The sequence below is a fragment of the Dipodomys merriami genome, unplaced genomic scaffold (genome assembly GCF_024711535.1).
Source record: "Dipodomys merriami isolate MVZ:Mamm:240054 unplaced genomic scaffold, mDipMer1.0.p SCAF_89, whole genome shotgun sequence".
Classification (NCBI taxonomy): domain Eukaryota; kingdom Metazoa; phylum Chordata; class Mammalia; order Rodentia; family Heteromyidae; genus Dipodomys; species Dipodomys merriami.
In genome coordinates, this window is record NW_027206501.1 from 5,244,663 (window position 1) to 5,258,737 (window position 14,075).

The 14,075-nt window shown below is 41.2% G+C and overlaps 1 protein-coding gene across 1 annotated transcript in view; it reads left to right on the forward strand.

Annotated features, from left to right (window-relative positions):
• Cd109 (CD109 molecule) overlaps nt 1-7,775 on the forward strand; it is a 114,486-nt gene extending 106,711 nt beyond the window's left edge. Inside the window, exons 32-34 of the mRNA XM_070012171.1 lie at nt 322-469; nt 3,140-3,242; nt 5,011-7,775. Of these exons, the coding sequence (XP_069868272.1) occupies nt 322-469; nt 3,140-3,242; nt 5,011-5,183 (424 nt within the window). The 3' untranslated portion in view covers nt 5,184-7,775. The remainder of the gene's footprint in view (nt 1-321; nt 470-3,139; nt 3,243-5,010) is intronic.
• The last annotated feature ends 6,300 nt before the right edge of the window (nt 7,776-14,075 follow it).

The window sequence follows — 14,075 nt, forward strand, 5'->3', positions numbered from 1 at the left end:
GGATGTAGCGTATGATTCTTTTCAACATGGACAAAGAAAATATGCTCTGTCTTCCTAGGAGAACAAAGGGAAAGCCACTCATTGGTCATCTTTTCCTAAAAGTAGATGAAAAAAAGATGATTTACAGAGGGCACAAAGGGCAGAAATGGATAATTTGTCTTACAGCATTTTATAGTGAATGTTATTGAACCCAAAGCAATGTTTGGAATACCATTTGGTAGTTCCTTGTTTTTTTTTTTTTTTTTTTTAATGTGACGATCACTTGTTCATAGCTTTGGGTTTTTTCTAAGGGGATTTCCCTCCTTCTTCACTTTGGTGCAGGTTTCTGGGTCCGGATAGAAGTGGCATGGCCCTTATGGCAGTTGACCTTCTCAGTGGCTTTACTGTGCCGTTAGAAGCCATTCCTCTGAGCGACACAGTGAAGAAAGTGGAGCACGATCACGGGAGGCTCAACCTTTACTTGGATTCGGTAAGCAGGGACGTAATTGTCTCCTAAAGGGCATTGTTGATTATGCTGTCTCATTGTGTTCAAAAGTCTATTGCACTCTGCGAATTGAAGTCTTCTGCATTCTTGATTAGCCCGAAGAAGGTCTTAATAACTAAAGCTCTTTCTCCATCCCTCCCTCTCTCCTTCCTTCCTTCCTTCCTTCCTCCTTCCCTCTCTCTCTCCCTCCCTCCCTTCTTCCCTCCTTCGCTCCATGCCTCTCCTCTCCTTCCCTCCCTCCCCTCCTCTCTTCACCATTCTCCCCAACCTCACCTCAAAGCCCTATAAGAGCTATGACTAGCAGGAAGTATGATTGGAGGACATGCTCAGAGAAAGCCTGATGCTAGCAGAAAAGTAGTGGTTTGTGTGTTAGCTTTATCGTGTGTTTGAACAAAGACACAGGATTCTGAGTACTGGATATTACACAGTGATCCTGTCCAAAACAGGATCAGTGTCTTTCCTTTTGTGTGCCTAATTTCTACTTCATCCTAATATCCTGTGCCCTTTGACCTGTGAACCTACCATGTCCTCTTCCTCATAAAAGGTTGATGATAGAGGGAGCTGGGGAGCTGACTGAGATCTGCCTCAGGACTCTCCTTTTTCTCTTGTACCCTCCTCCTCCTCCTCCTCTTCCTCCCCCTCCTCCTCCTCCTCCTCCTCCTCCTCCTCCTCCTCCTCCTCCCCCTCCTCCTCCCCCTCCTCCTCCCCCTCCTTCTCCTCCTCCCCCCCCATCCCCCTCCTCCTCCGTGGGGCTTGAACTGGGGACCTGGGCGCTGTCCCTCAGCTCTTCAGCTCAAGGCAAGCACTCTACCACTTGAACTACAGCGCTACTTCTGGTTTTCTGGTGGTTTATTGGAGATAAGAGTCTCATGGACTTTCCTTCCCCCGGCTGGCTTTGAATTGTGATCCTCAGGTCTCAGCCTCCTGAGTAGCTAGGATTATAGGCATGAGCCACCAGCGCCCGGCTTATACTTCAGGCTTTTTGTGTTTATGTGGTGCTGAGGAATTGAACCCAGGGCTTCTTGCATGCTAGCAAGCACTCTACCACTACTCCACATTCCCATGCTTGTGTATCTAAGTATTCTTTTTTTCACTGTCATGATATCTTTTTCTCTCCCTCCCTCCCTCCCTCCCTCTCTCTTCCTCCCTCCCTTTCTCTTTCTTTCCTTCCTCATCTCTTTCTCTCTCCTTCCTACCTTCCTTCCTTCCTTCCTTCCTCCCTTCCTTCTTTCCCTTTCTCTCATTTCCCTCCCTCCATCCCTCTCTCCTTCCCTCTCTCCTTTCTTCCCTCCCTTTCTTCCTTTCTGTCTTCTTTCCTTCCTTCCTCCTCCTTCTTCCTATTCCACGTTCCTTTCCCCTTCGGCCTCAATCTCTCTTCCCTAGCTTTCTCCCTCCTCCCTTCCTCGCTCTCTCTCTCTCTCCCTCCTTTCTTCTATACTGAACATTGTACCCAAAGCTTCATTCATGCTTGGCTAGTTCTCTAGTCCTTTTAGTTTTATTTTGTTTTTGAGGTAGGGCCTTGTGTACTTTGCCTGAGATTGCCTTGAACTTGTGATTTTCATGCCTCTGCCTCACAATTCACTGGAATTACAGGCATATATCCCTCTCACCTAATTTTAAAGATGAAAACTTTAAATGTTTAAGAATGCTCCATAAAGTTCTTTGGCAAATCTCCAAATGGTTAAAATACTTGATTTGGAAAATAAGGTGTTTAAGTCATAGAGGAATATTATCAGAATATACCCATGCACCCTTCTTGTTGCTGTATGAATACTAATGATCCAAGAACAAAGTACATAAAATATGTCAGGGAAATGTAGGTGAAGAATTCCAGTCTGTACTTGTTCTGTCTGAAAAGTACATTAAATTCTACAGGTTGAATTGGAATTAAATTTTCTTGTATCAAATATTGCTTGAGCCAGGCACATGCCAGTTCATGCCTATAATCCTAGCTACTCAGATAGCTGAGATCTGAGGATCCTGGTTCAGAACCATCTCAGGCAGGAAAATCTCCAATTAACCACTAGAAAATTGGAAGTGGTGCTGTGGCTCAAAGTGATAGAATGTTAGCCTTGAATGAAAGAGGTCAGGGACAATGCCCAGGCCCTGAGTTCAGGACCCATGTCTGATGAACAACAACAAAACTGCTTGAAAGCCATGGGCCTAATAGGAAACTTGAAAAACAGATTTAAAGGTTTTACTTAATAGTATGATTGGTTTTGGAGTTTGTCTTGTATCTGAAGTTAATGGTTCTCTGAATGTGAGTGCCCAATGATTTCTGATTACCTTTCCATTACCTATTATTGGTGATAAATTAAAACTTTGATTTCTTCGTTGGAAGTGTTCGTTAAATTGGTACCTGGAGGCCGGGGGCGGGCCTTGTGTACTCTATATCTGTCAGTCATTGGCTGTGATACATTACTCATCCCCCGCCCCCCAACCACAATCCCATTCAGTAAGATGGAGCTAAAAACAACTTCTCTCTTGCACTATCGTATTTCACTAGTGAGATAAGATCATTTATAGGAATTTCTTACTGCAGTACCAGTTGCACAGAATCCTACCTAAATGTTAATTTCTATTTATTTTCCCTGGGTTGGGGGGAGTTTCCTATTTTATTGTGCAACCCCTGAAGTTTTTTGTATTTTTCTCAAGGTGAATGAAACCCAGTTTTGTGTTGATATTCCTGCTGTGAGAAACTTTAAAGTTTCAAATACCCAAGATGCTTCTGTATCCATCGTGGATTATTATGAACCAAGTAAGTGAGGCCCGTGTTCTTGGCATTTTAGAAATTAAGCTGGGTGTGCCTTCGTATGTGCAGTTAAAATAGCTGCTGATTCCAATAGGGTTATAGGGGATTTGGGGGAAAATCTAGGAGGTGGGATGCAGGCGGTGAGCTTTCCATGTAAAGGAAGACTTGATCGTTTATCAGGGCCACATAATAACATTAAGCATATGAATGCTAAAAAGTGACATTTCTGCCTATAAGGTTGTAGGTTTTTAAACTCATGTTTATAAACTCTACAAAAAAAATGGGAACAAAGTGCGGTTCTGTTTATTCTCCAAGGGTTTACTTCTTTCCAAACATCCATCTGACTCCTGCTGTAAAGGAGAAGTTCTTCAGGAAGGAAATTCTTTTTTTTTTTTTTTTTTGGGTCTGGTCGTGGGGCCTGAACTCTGGGCCTGGGTGCTGTCCCTCAGCTCTTCAGCTCAAGGCTAGTGCTCTACCACTTGAGCCACAACGCCACTTTGGCTTTTTTTCTTTTTGCTTATGTGGTGCTGAGGAATTGAACCCAGGGCCTTATGCATGCAAGGCAAGCGCTCTACCACTGAGCCACCTTCCCAGCCCCAGGAAATTCTTCAAGTATTATAAAAGCTTTGTTCTTAGCGTGCTGGGGTCTCTCACTTATAATTCTGGCTATTCAGGGGGCTGAGATCTGAGGATTGTGGTTTGAAACCAGCTGGGGCAGGAAAGCCTGTGAGACCCTGATCTCCAGTTAACCACCAAAAAAGCCCAAAGTGGAGCTGGGGCTAAATGGTTGTGTGTGTGTGGGGGTGGGGGGGGAGGTGTTTATGTGCTGGTCCTGAGGCTTAGACTCAGGGCACTGTCCCTGAGCTTTATGTGAGGTATCAGTACCTAGCTTGTGTGTGTGTGTGTGTGTGTGTGTGTGTGTGTGTGTGTGTGTGTGTGTGTGTGTGTATGTGTGTGTGTGTGTGTTTGTGTGTAGAATAAATCCCAGGAGCCAGGCATGAATGGCTCATGCTACTTAGGAGGCTGACATTTTAGGATCACAGTTCAAAGCCAGTCTGGGCAGGGAAGTTGTGAGACTCTTATTTCCAGTTAGCTACCAAAAAGTCAGAAATGGGGCTGTGGCTCAAGTTGTAGAGCACTAGCCTTGAGCACAAGAGTTCAGGGACATAGCCTGGACCCTAAGTTCAAGCCTCAGGGTACACACACACACACACACACACACACACACACACACACACACACACACACACACACACACACACACACACACACACACACACACACACACACACACACACACACACACACACACACACACACACACACACACACACACACACACACACACACACACTTCATGGTATATCTATTTTCGGTAATGTAATGATGAGAATTTTATTTGAATGCACAGAAAATGTCATCCTAAAATAAACCTTTGAGGAAGTTAAAAACAATTCTCAATTTAAAAATGATCTTATTCTAGTAAGAGAGTAGAGTTCACAGGCAGAGAGCGACTATAGTCTATTTGCTGGCCAGCCACTGGTGGAGCTATGTTGGACTGAATGCACTGTTTTTTTTCTTCTTGGGTTTGTAATTTGGGTCTCTCTTGGGCATGTCAGTTGTTTCTTGTAAGGCAAAAAAAAAAAAAAATTAAAAATAAAATTGTGTAAAGAAAAAACGAAAATTCACATGAATGTATGGAATTGCTCTTGTATTTTGGTAAAACCAGTGTCTCTGAATGAAGGATGTAAACTGATGTGTGCCCTTTGAACAGGGAGGCAGGCGGTGAGAAGTTACAACTCCAAAATAAAGCTGGCTTACTGTGACATTTGTGGAGACTCAGAGGGCTGTGATGGCTGTGTGAAGACTTCCGGTTGCCCTGGTCATTCTCCAGTCCTCCTCCTTTTCTCCCCCATGCTTCTCTTCTCTTTATATTATTGGTTGTGACTGATTGTCTAAGAACTCAGTGTAAAACTTAACATTTCCAGACATCACATGGGATTGTTCTGGCTTTCATAATTGATTCCTGCCTCTGATTATTTTGAGGAACACTTGCTTTTTCTATGGGATAGGGTTTTCACAACAAGTCTTCATTTGTCGTGTTGCATAGATTTTGTTGTTTGCTATCCAATCATTGTGTGGAAGAAGATCAGATGATTACAGTCATATATTTTTATTTCTCCCTCTTCAGATCTTTTAGGACTATTTTTTTTTTGAGGGGAGGGCTGGGAAATGTTGGTTGTCTTGAGAATAAAATTATTTTAGATTCTTTGCTTTTTGTAAAAGACATGACCTAGGTGTTTAAAGACTGTTGTACTTTGCTTTAGTATGAAAGCTGGGTTTCCCCAGGGACCAGTGGGAGGAGCTTCAACCTTCAACCTAGCCTGCTGCCTACCATCTCCCCGTGGATCAACTCAGTGGATCTTCCTTAATGGACATTGCTTCTTTCTTTTTAGAGACGATAGATGGTGAATTACAAAGTGAAATGGTCTTCTTCCCCACTCCACTGATCATATACCCAGCTTTTACCCTCCTTCTCTTTTTGTTCTGGAGCAACTTACCCTAGCTCAGAAGGTGAGGACTCACTGAAAACTGTCCTCATGGGAACTGGACAGTCTCTCCTTTGCACATGCTCAGCTTCCCAACACCAGCTGTGTTTCAGGACTGAGATTCAAGAGCAATGAAAGATGTATGTGCCTTATGTGACTGGGACCAGGAGAACCCAAGCCAGGATTCATTGTGGACGAGGCCTACAAGAGATGCTTCACAAACCTCAGCAGCTCCACTTCGCTGTGATCTGGGAAGGAAGTGGAGGCTGACTGGGCTGGGAGAGTCTTGTCCATGACTGAACTGAAGTATTATGGTATTGGCTAGGGTTCTACACATGTTCCAGACCTCAGGGTCTGGGCATCAGACACCCAGTTGTCTAGTGACATTTGGTGCTTGCTGTGAATCTTTAAGAAGATTCCCTAAATCTAAACACCTGGATCATGGTTGTTCTTATTCTGAAGGGGAACAGTCACTTATCTGGGTGAAAATTTTAAAAACAAATCTTTTGTTGTTCTTTCCATTCTTCTCGTCTTTCTTTTCTTGTCTTTATCCCTTTCTTTTTACTCTTCAGATTATATTGAGATTGTGTGTATGTGTGTATGTGTGTGTGTGCGTGTGTGCATGTGTGTGCGCACACGTGCACGCGTGCACACGCATGCATGGGTGCCAGTATTAGGGCTTGAACTTAGGGCCAGGGAGCTCTCCCTTCTCTTTTCTACTCAAGGCTGGCACTCATTTGAGCCACACCTCCACTTCTGGCATTTTGCTGGTTAATTGGAGATGAGAGTCTCACAGCTTTGGCTGCCTAGGCTGACTTTGAACTTTGATCCTCAGATCTCAGCCTCTTGAGTACCTAGGATTGTAAGTGTGAGCCAGGCTGATATATTTTTGATATATGAAAAAATTAAGGCTCTTTAAAAGCCAAGAAATGGCTTCATTTTCCCCTTAACTCTATGGCTTTTTGTCTAAGTAGACATGGAAAAATAATTGCCAAAGGCTTCAAAGAAATGGCTTTATATTATTTTCAGCAATGTAAAAATAAATCTATCAAAGCAATATACACAAATATATCTTTTACAATCAATTAAAAGAGAATGCTATTTTGTGAGTTTTTAAAAAGTTATAGTGGAGTGGATATTTATGTACCACTTACAGATATTTTTGTTACCAAGGGAGGAGAGATCAAATCATTTTAATTTTTTTTTTGTACTGATCCTGGGACTTGAATTCAGGGCCTGGGTGCTGTCCTTGAGCTTTTTTTTTGCTCAAGGTTACTACTCTTCTTTTGAGATACAGTTCCATTTCTGATTTTTTGGTGGTTAATTGTAGATAGGAATCTCACAACTTTCCTGCCAGGGCTGTCTTTGAGCCATGAGTCTCAGATTTAAACCTCTTGAGTAGCTACGATTACAGGCATGAGCCACTAGCTCCCAGCTTCAAATCATTATTTTATTTTATTTTATTTTTTTTTTCAAATCATTATTTTAATGCTTATATCCTGTTAAGGTAATCAACAGACTCCCAGAGGTGATCTGTAAAGAGAGTGGCTAGATATTAAAGAAAAAACTTAAAATTTCTATTTTCAAGTGAAGAAATGTTGTCCACTCATACCTTAGAACCAGTCTGTCCTAGAAACAAAAGCAGTTATTACATTTGGGCCTTCCTGTGTTGATGTCTTGGCCTTTCTTTTTGGTCAGTTGTGGGGCTTGAAGTCAGGGCCTGGGAACTGTCCCTGAGCTTTCTTTGCTCTAGGCTAGTGCTCTACTACTTTGAGCCACAGTGCTACTTTCAGTTTTCTGTTGGTTAATTGGGGTTAGAAGTCTCATGGCCTTTTCCTGCCCCAGCTGCCTTTGATGTGTGTTATTCAGATCTTAACCTCCTGAGTAGCTAGGATTACAGGTGTGAGCCACCAGCACCAGGTCTTGGCCTTTTCTATTTTTCTTTCTTCCCTTCCCTTTTTCCTCTCTCTCTCTCTCTCCTCTCTCTCTCTCTCTCTCTCTCTCTCTCTCTCTCTCTCTCTCTCTCTCTCTCTCTCTCTCTCTCTCTCTCTCTCTCTCTCCTCTCTTTCTTTTTATACCTTTATTGACTTAGAAACTTGTTGAAATTATAGTAAAAGAAAAAAAGGAACAGTGTAAAAATAGCATGCAAACACCATTCTCCAAAGGAATATATAATTAACACTATGTATCTACTGTTCCTACATCTATGGGTTTTCTTTATTAAAGAAACCTCTGGGATTTCTTCCAGAAGTGAACTCATAATGAAGTTAGGGCAGCATCTTGACATCACTGCCTAGAGAAACTTGTACTGACTCCGAATAACTTACATTCTGCACTAAATAAACTGGCTAGAAAGGAAAGACTACTAGAAGATAGACTGTCTCTATGTTAAATCATAACTTATTTAAAAAGTAGAATTCAGTTGGGTGCTGGTGGCTCACACCTGTAATCCTAGCTGCTCAGAAGGTTGAGATCTGAGTATCTCAAGCCAGCCTGGGCAGGAAAGTCCCTGAGACTCTTAACTGTCAAAGAACCAGCAAAATGCCAAAAATGGAGGTGTGGCGCAAGTGCTAGACTTGAGCAAAACAGCTCAGGGACAGTTCAAGCCCCAGGACTGGGACTAAAATAAAAGTGAAGTATAAAGGTAGAAATTTGCCAGGCATGTTCAGGGAAGCCCTGGATTTGCTCTCTGATCCTCAAAACTACAAACAGCAAACAGATTTTTATGTACACACATACTTCTTCATAAAGTTCTTTAGATTTTCAGGTTAAATGGTAGTGACTCAATTCTGACTATAAATCTACTAGCAGTTGAGAGGAGGCAGTGGAGAAGGAAGCTTTGTGACCCTGCCTGGAAGTGGACAGGGCTGTGGAAGTTGTGCTGGTGTCTTCCTGTTTCATGTCTTAGCAGATTTATTCTGCCATAAGCAGGGGGTTTGTAGTAGAAGTGATTAAAAGACTATGGGAGGGAGAACATGGAGTAATCATAATGAATAGATTATATTCATTCCATGCTATGAGAAATACTACTAAAAAACCCATTATGTTTTCTCATGCTGAAACCTGTCCATAGTTGTACATATTGCCATGAACTAATTTTATGCCCTTCCTTCTTCACTGCCTGGGAATTCTGTTAAGAAGCCAGCCCTTAACAGTTCTGATTTTTGACTCTCTGATGGTTTCATAGACTGAGTGTTGGGAATAATCAGTTCTTCAGAGTGGGGTGCTGGTAGCTCACGTGTGTAATCCTAGCTACTTAGGAAGCTGAGATCCGAGGACTGTAGTTGTCAGCCAGCCCAGGCAGAAAAGTCTGTGAGACTTTTTTGGGGGGGTCTGGTCGTGGGGCCTGAACTCTGGGCCTGGGTGCTGTCCCTCAGCTCTTCAGCTCAAGACTAGCACTCTACCACTTGAGCCACAGCACCACTTCTGGCTTTTTTTTTTTTTCTGCTTATGTGGTGCTGAGGAATCCAGCCCAGGGCCTCTTGCATGCAGGGCAAGCACTCTACCACTGAGCCACCTTCCCAGCCCCTGTGAGACGTTTATCTCCAATAAAATACTCAGAAAAAGCTGGAAGTAGAACTGTGGTTCAGGTGGTAGACTGGAACAGCCCAGTCCCTGAGTTCAAATCCCAGGACTGGTGTGCACACACACACACCAGACATACTCCACAACTTTACAACAAAATGATACCTTTATATTTGGACTCATCATCTTATTATCATAGTTATGAGTCTTATTATGAAATAAAGTTTATTAACATATTTCTTTTTATTATTTGTTGCATAGCATTGTGCTTTTCAAAATATCCTAAAAGTCTTATCTTTGGTTTAGTATTTTAACTATGCTATAATAGGAACATTGTATTTGAATAGACTATAGATGTATCATTATTATATAGGAATTTCTTACTTACATATGCAATGAATAACTTCCCATGCTCCTAGACTTTTGAGTGATTTTTGTTTTTCTTGTCAGTTCTGAGGCTTAAACTTTTGAATGATTTTTTTGCTTGTGTGCTCTGTCCCTGAGCTTTTTCTACTCAAGGCTGTTGTTTACCACTGGAGATACAGCTCCACTTCCAGCTTTTTGGTAGTTATCAGAAATAAGAGTTTTATGGACTTTTTTTTTTTTGCCCAGGCTGGCTTTGAATCATGATCCTCAGATCTCAGCCTCCTGGATAGCTAGGATTACATGTGTGAGCCACCAGTGCCCTGCATGACTTGTTTTCTTAAAAGTCTTATCTACTTTCTATTTATGCTTATGCTAAATATAGTTATAAACAGTCTGGCATATAATATAATTATCTTTATTTTGAAACAGTTCAATTATTTCATTTGATGTTTTGGACTGATCCATGACATTTAAGAGATGGGCTTTTCCCCCATTTTTTAAAAAAGGGCCCTTTGATCAACTGTTGACACATAATCTGGAGTTCTTTGTAACTTTCCCTTTTCTAATTTGCTTTGTTGAGCTATTGAATACTGACTTCCATAAAAGTGTGTTATAAATACTTCCTTGGCAAGACTTCTCAACTTAAGGTGATAATGTTTAGCCTAAGCCAAGTGAACATTGTGGGTTAAGGTGGAATATGTGCCATTATATATTCCTGGATGTATCATTTCTTGCATATTGTAATATTTTTTTTTGTGCTGGTACTTGAACTCAGAGCCTGGATGTTGCCCCTTAGCTTGTTTTTGCTCAAGACTGGTCCTCTGACACTTGAGCCACAGCTCTACTTACGGCTTTTTGCTGAATAATTAGAGATAATACTCTCCCAGATTTTCCTCTCCAGCCTGGATTTGAACCTTGATCCTCAGATCTCTGCTTTTCAAGTAGAATGTACTACAGGTGTGAGTCACCAGTGTTCAGGCACACATTGTAAATTTAAGACAAAGTAAGTGGACACACCATTGGGTACAGTTTAGAGCCTTTTACGTTTTTAGTAGAAATTGTTAATGGACAGATGAGTATGCTCATTTTCTTTTTTTTCAAATTCCAGTAAAGTAAGGCATTTGAAGAACAGTTTATTTTTCCTGTCATCTAATCAAATGATATTTATGTTAATATTAAGTAGCTTATTCTACATATGTGGAACATGTTGAAGTATAGATTAAGGTTATTTTTTTAAAATCACTACTTTGAATAGAGATCCATTACTGTTTTTCAATAAATTAAGCCAAAGCTTTTCAATGAAGTATATGTCAGTGAGAATAGACTTGTTTGAAAACTATTGTGGGCAGGGAGCTCTGTTTTGTTTTACCATGGCAAATGACAGCGCCATAATGTTATCAGTATAAAAAATGCATGGCCATTTTCATTTCCATTGTAGTACAACAGAACAAATACTTGCTGGATGGTTTTGTGAGTTTTCCACTTCAGAGGATATTTACACGTGCATATGCCTGGTTCTGACATAGGAGTAATATATGCATTTTTATATGCATTTATGAATCTTTCCATCTCTTGTTGGGAGGCTAAGTTTTTCTGCCCAGTATACTGAATTATTGGTAAAGGGAAGTTCAGAGTTCTTTTTTTTAATTTTTAAGATTTACTTTTGATAGTTTCGAGATAGTACTTAATTTTGATGTTTAAAACCTCTGTGCTTGACTTGTGGTGGGTATGGTGAGGCAGATCTCTTAAACACAGGAAGTTGTTTTGTGTAGCCTAGCAGGAGAATTGTCAAAATCAAACATTCAGGAACCAAAGCTTTAATATATTAATCAAGGTGATGAATGCTCTTATTTTAAATGTTGGAATCTTATATGATTATTTGTACTCTATTATGTAACTCAATAGGAAACCATGACTTATCAATAAAAATTAAAGGTCTATTTATTATCTGTGTACTTTTCATTTTGACTATAAAAATCTGTGTACCTTTTATAAAGTGTTCATAGCACATCGCCTTTACGTAGCATATTTAATTAGGAGAAATGGGATGTCTGAGGTTAGGTCAGAGCTGGCATTATTGTGGTACAGAGGTTGACAAATAAAGCTTAAGATATTTGATCACCAAAAACTTCCCCTCCCCTCCCCTTTTTGTTGGTTGTGAGGTTTGAATTCGAGGCCTGGGTGCTGGGTGTTGAGCTCCCTTGCTCAAGGCCAGTGCTCTACTATTTTGAGCCACAGCTCCACTTTTGGTTTTCTAGTGGTTAATTGGAGATAAAAATCTCATGGACATTCCAGCCTGGGTTGGCTTTGAACCTCCATTCTCAGATCTCGGCCTTCTGAGTAGCTGGGATTACAGGTACGAGCCACCGGCACCAGGCCCACGTCCTCTCTTAGGTTTTAAGTTTTCCTCTCACAGGAGTCAGAACATTCTCCCTGTTCCTGGTCTTTTAGGTCAAATCTCTAGGGTGGAGGAGGGATGAAGTAGTGTTGGATGATTCCTTACACTGATTGGTAGTTGACTTCTCTTCCCTTTTAGGTAATCCCAGTGATCTAAAAGATCAGACAGCTGAGTGAACTAGGATGAGGGAGATGCTAGTGGGCAGCACATTACTGGACAGATGTAACAGCAAAGCAAACTCAGAGTCACTGACAAGAGCACAAAGGCCTCCAGCTTCCAGACAAGATCTAGTAATGCCTTCATGCTTCAGGCCATTATGCCTGGTGAGTAATGTCACAATGTAACGTTGTGACATGTGAAATGGGATGTCTGAGGGAGATCCAGAGACAGTGGCCATACATACCAATGCTGGGTAGACAGGTGGAAAGATAGACAATGCTTAGCTGGTGAATACAATGTAGATTTTAACCGATAAGCAAGCTGAAGACAGAATCTACCAGTGAGTAGATCCCAAGAGGAACCAGACAGCAGGAAGTAGTTATAGAAGGTCATGATCCTCTGGTCCACGGAGGCTGATGACAATTGGTGACTGACTTTTAAAAACACATATCAGCATGGAGTGCTGAAAAATGAAAACTGAATGTGTGGTACTCAGAGCACAGGAAAGAAAAACCTGGTTGGATTTCTAAAAAAATAAACTACTTCATCTCATTCTAGATTAACAATCTTTCAAGTATTTCAGAAGGTCCAGTGCTGTCTTCAATAACAGTCCCGTTATTTTGCTAGAAAGCAAGTTTTAATTGAGGGAAAGGAACAGATGGGTTGGGAGCAATGTGTATATGGCAAAAGTGTCATATAAACCAACAAGGAATGGTAGCAAACATTCCTTGCTTCCTTAGGAACAAATCAAGTTTTTTATATAAATGTGAGCAACATTCATCATCATCATTATTATTATTAAAAATAAGTCTATTCTTATTATTAAGGTAATAAGCCAGGTAGTGAGTACATTTCTTTTTGTTGGACAATCTTACACCTTCCTTTAGTCATTATTGTTTATGAATTGTTTCCTAAGAGAGCGTTGTTAAAAAAATGCTAAAGTTAAAGATCCCCTTTTATCAATGAAAAATTCTCCCTATCTCTGATAACCCACTATCACATTGACCCAATGAAAAGACTTAGTTGTTTGGAAGTAACTTAAAAACTTTGAAGTGGTGATGGGCTTTTCCAAAATTACAACTCCAGAATTCTTCAATGCTTTGATTTTGCAGGCTAGCAGTCTTTTCATGGCTACAGATTGAAAATAAAAGTAAATTTCAAAATGTGAGAAATGTTCAGGAAATGGAAGCAAGAGATTTTTTTCTTTGTTGTTGTTTTTCTATTTTCTTCTTCCCCTCCCCTCCCCTCCCCTCCCCTCCCCTCTCCTTTCCCCTCCCCTCTCCCCTCCCCTCCCCTCTTCTCTCCTCTCCTCTCTTCTCCTCTCCTTTGCTTTCCTTTTTGGCTTATTTGTTCATTTATCTGTCTTTCAGAGGGTCAGGAGGGATACAGAAATGGAGGGACAAAGGGTGAACAAATGCAGCAGTGATACTCACTAGACACTATGTTGAAAATGAACTATACAGCTTATGGGTGGGGATGGGAGGGGAAAACTGGGAGAGAATGAGGGAAGGGGTGACATTTTTGTCCAAAAAGAAATGTACTCTTTATCCGACTTTTGTACTGGTCACCCTTCTGTTCATCACCTTTATAACAGCAATTAAACAATTTAAAAACGTTGAAGAAGTTTTTCAGTTTAGCTCTTAAAAAATTGTTTTAGGGGCTGAGAAGGTGGCTCAGTGGTAGAGTGCTTGCCTTACATGCATGAGGCCCTGGGTTTGATTCCTCAGCACTACATAAGCAAAAAGAAAAAAGCCAGAAGTGGCGCTGTGGCTCAAGTGGTAGAGCACTAGCCTTGAGCTGAAGAGCTGAGGGACAGTGCCCAGGCCCAGAGTTCAGGCCCAA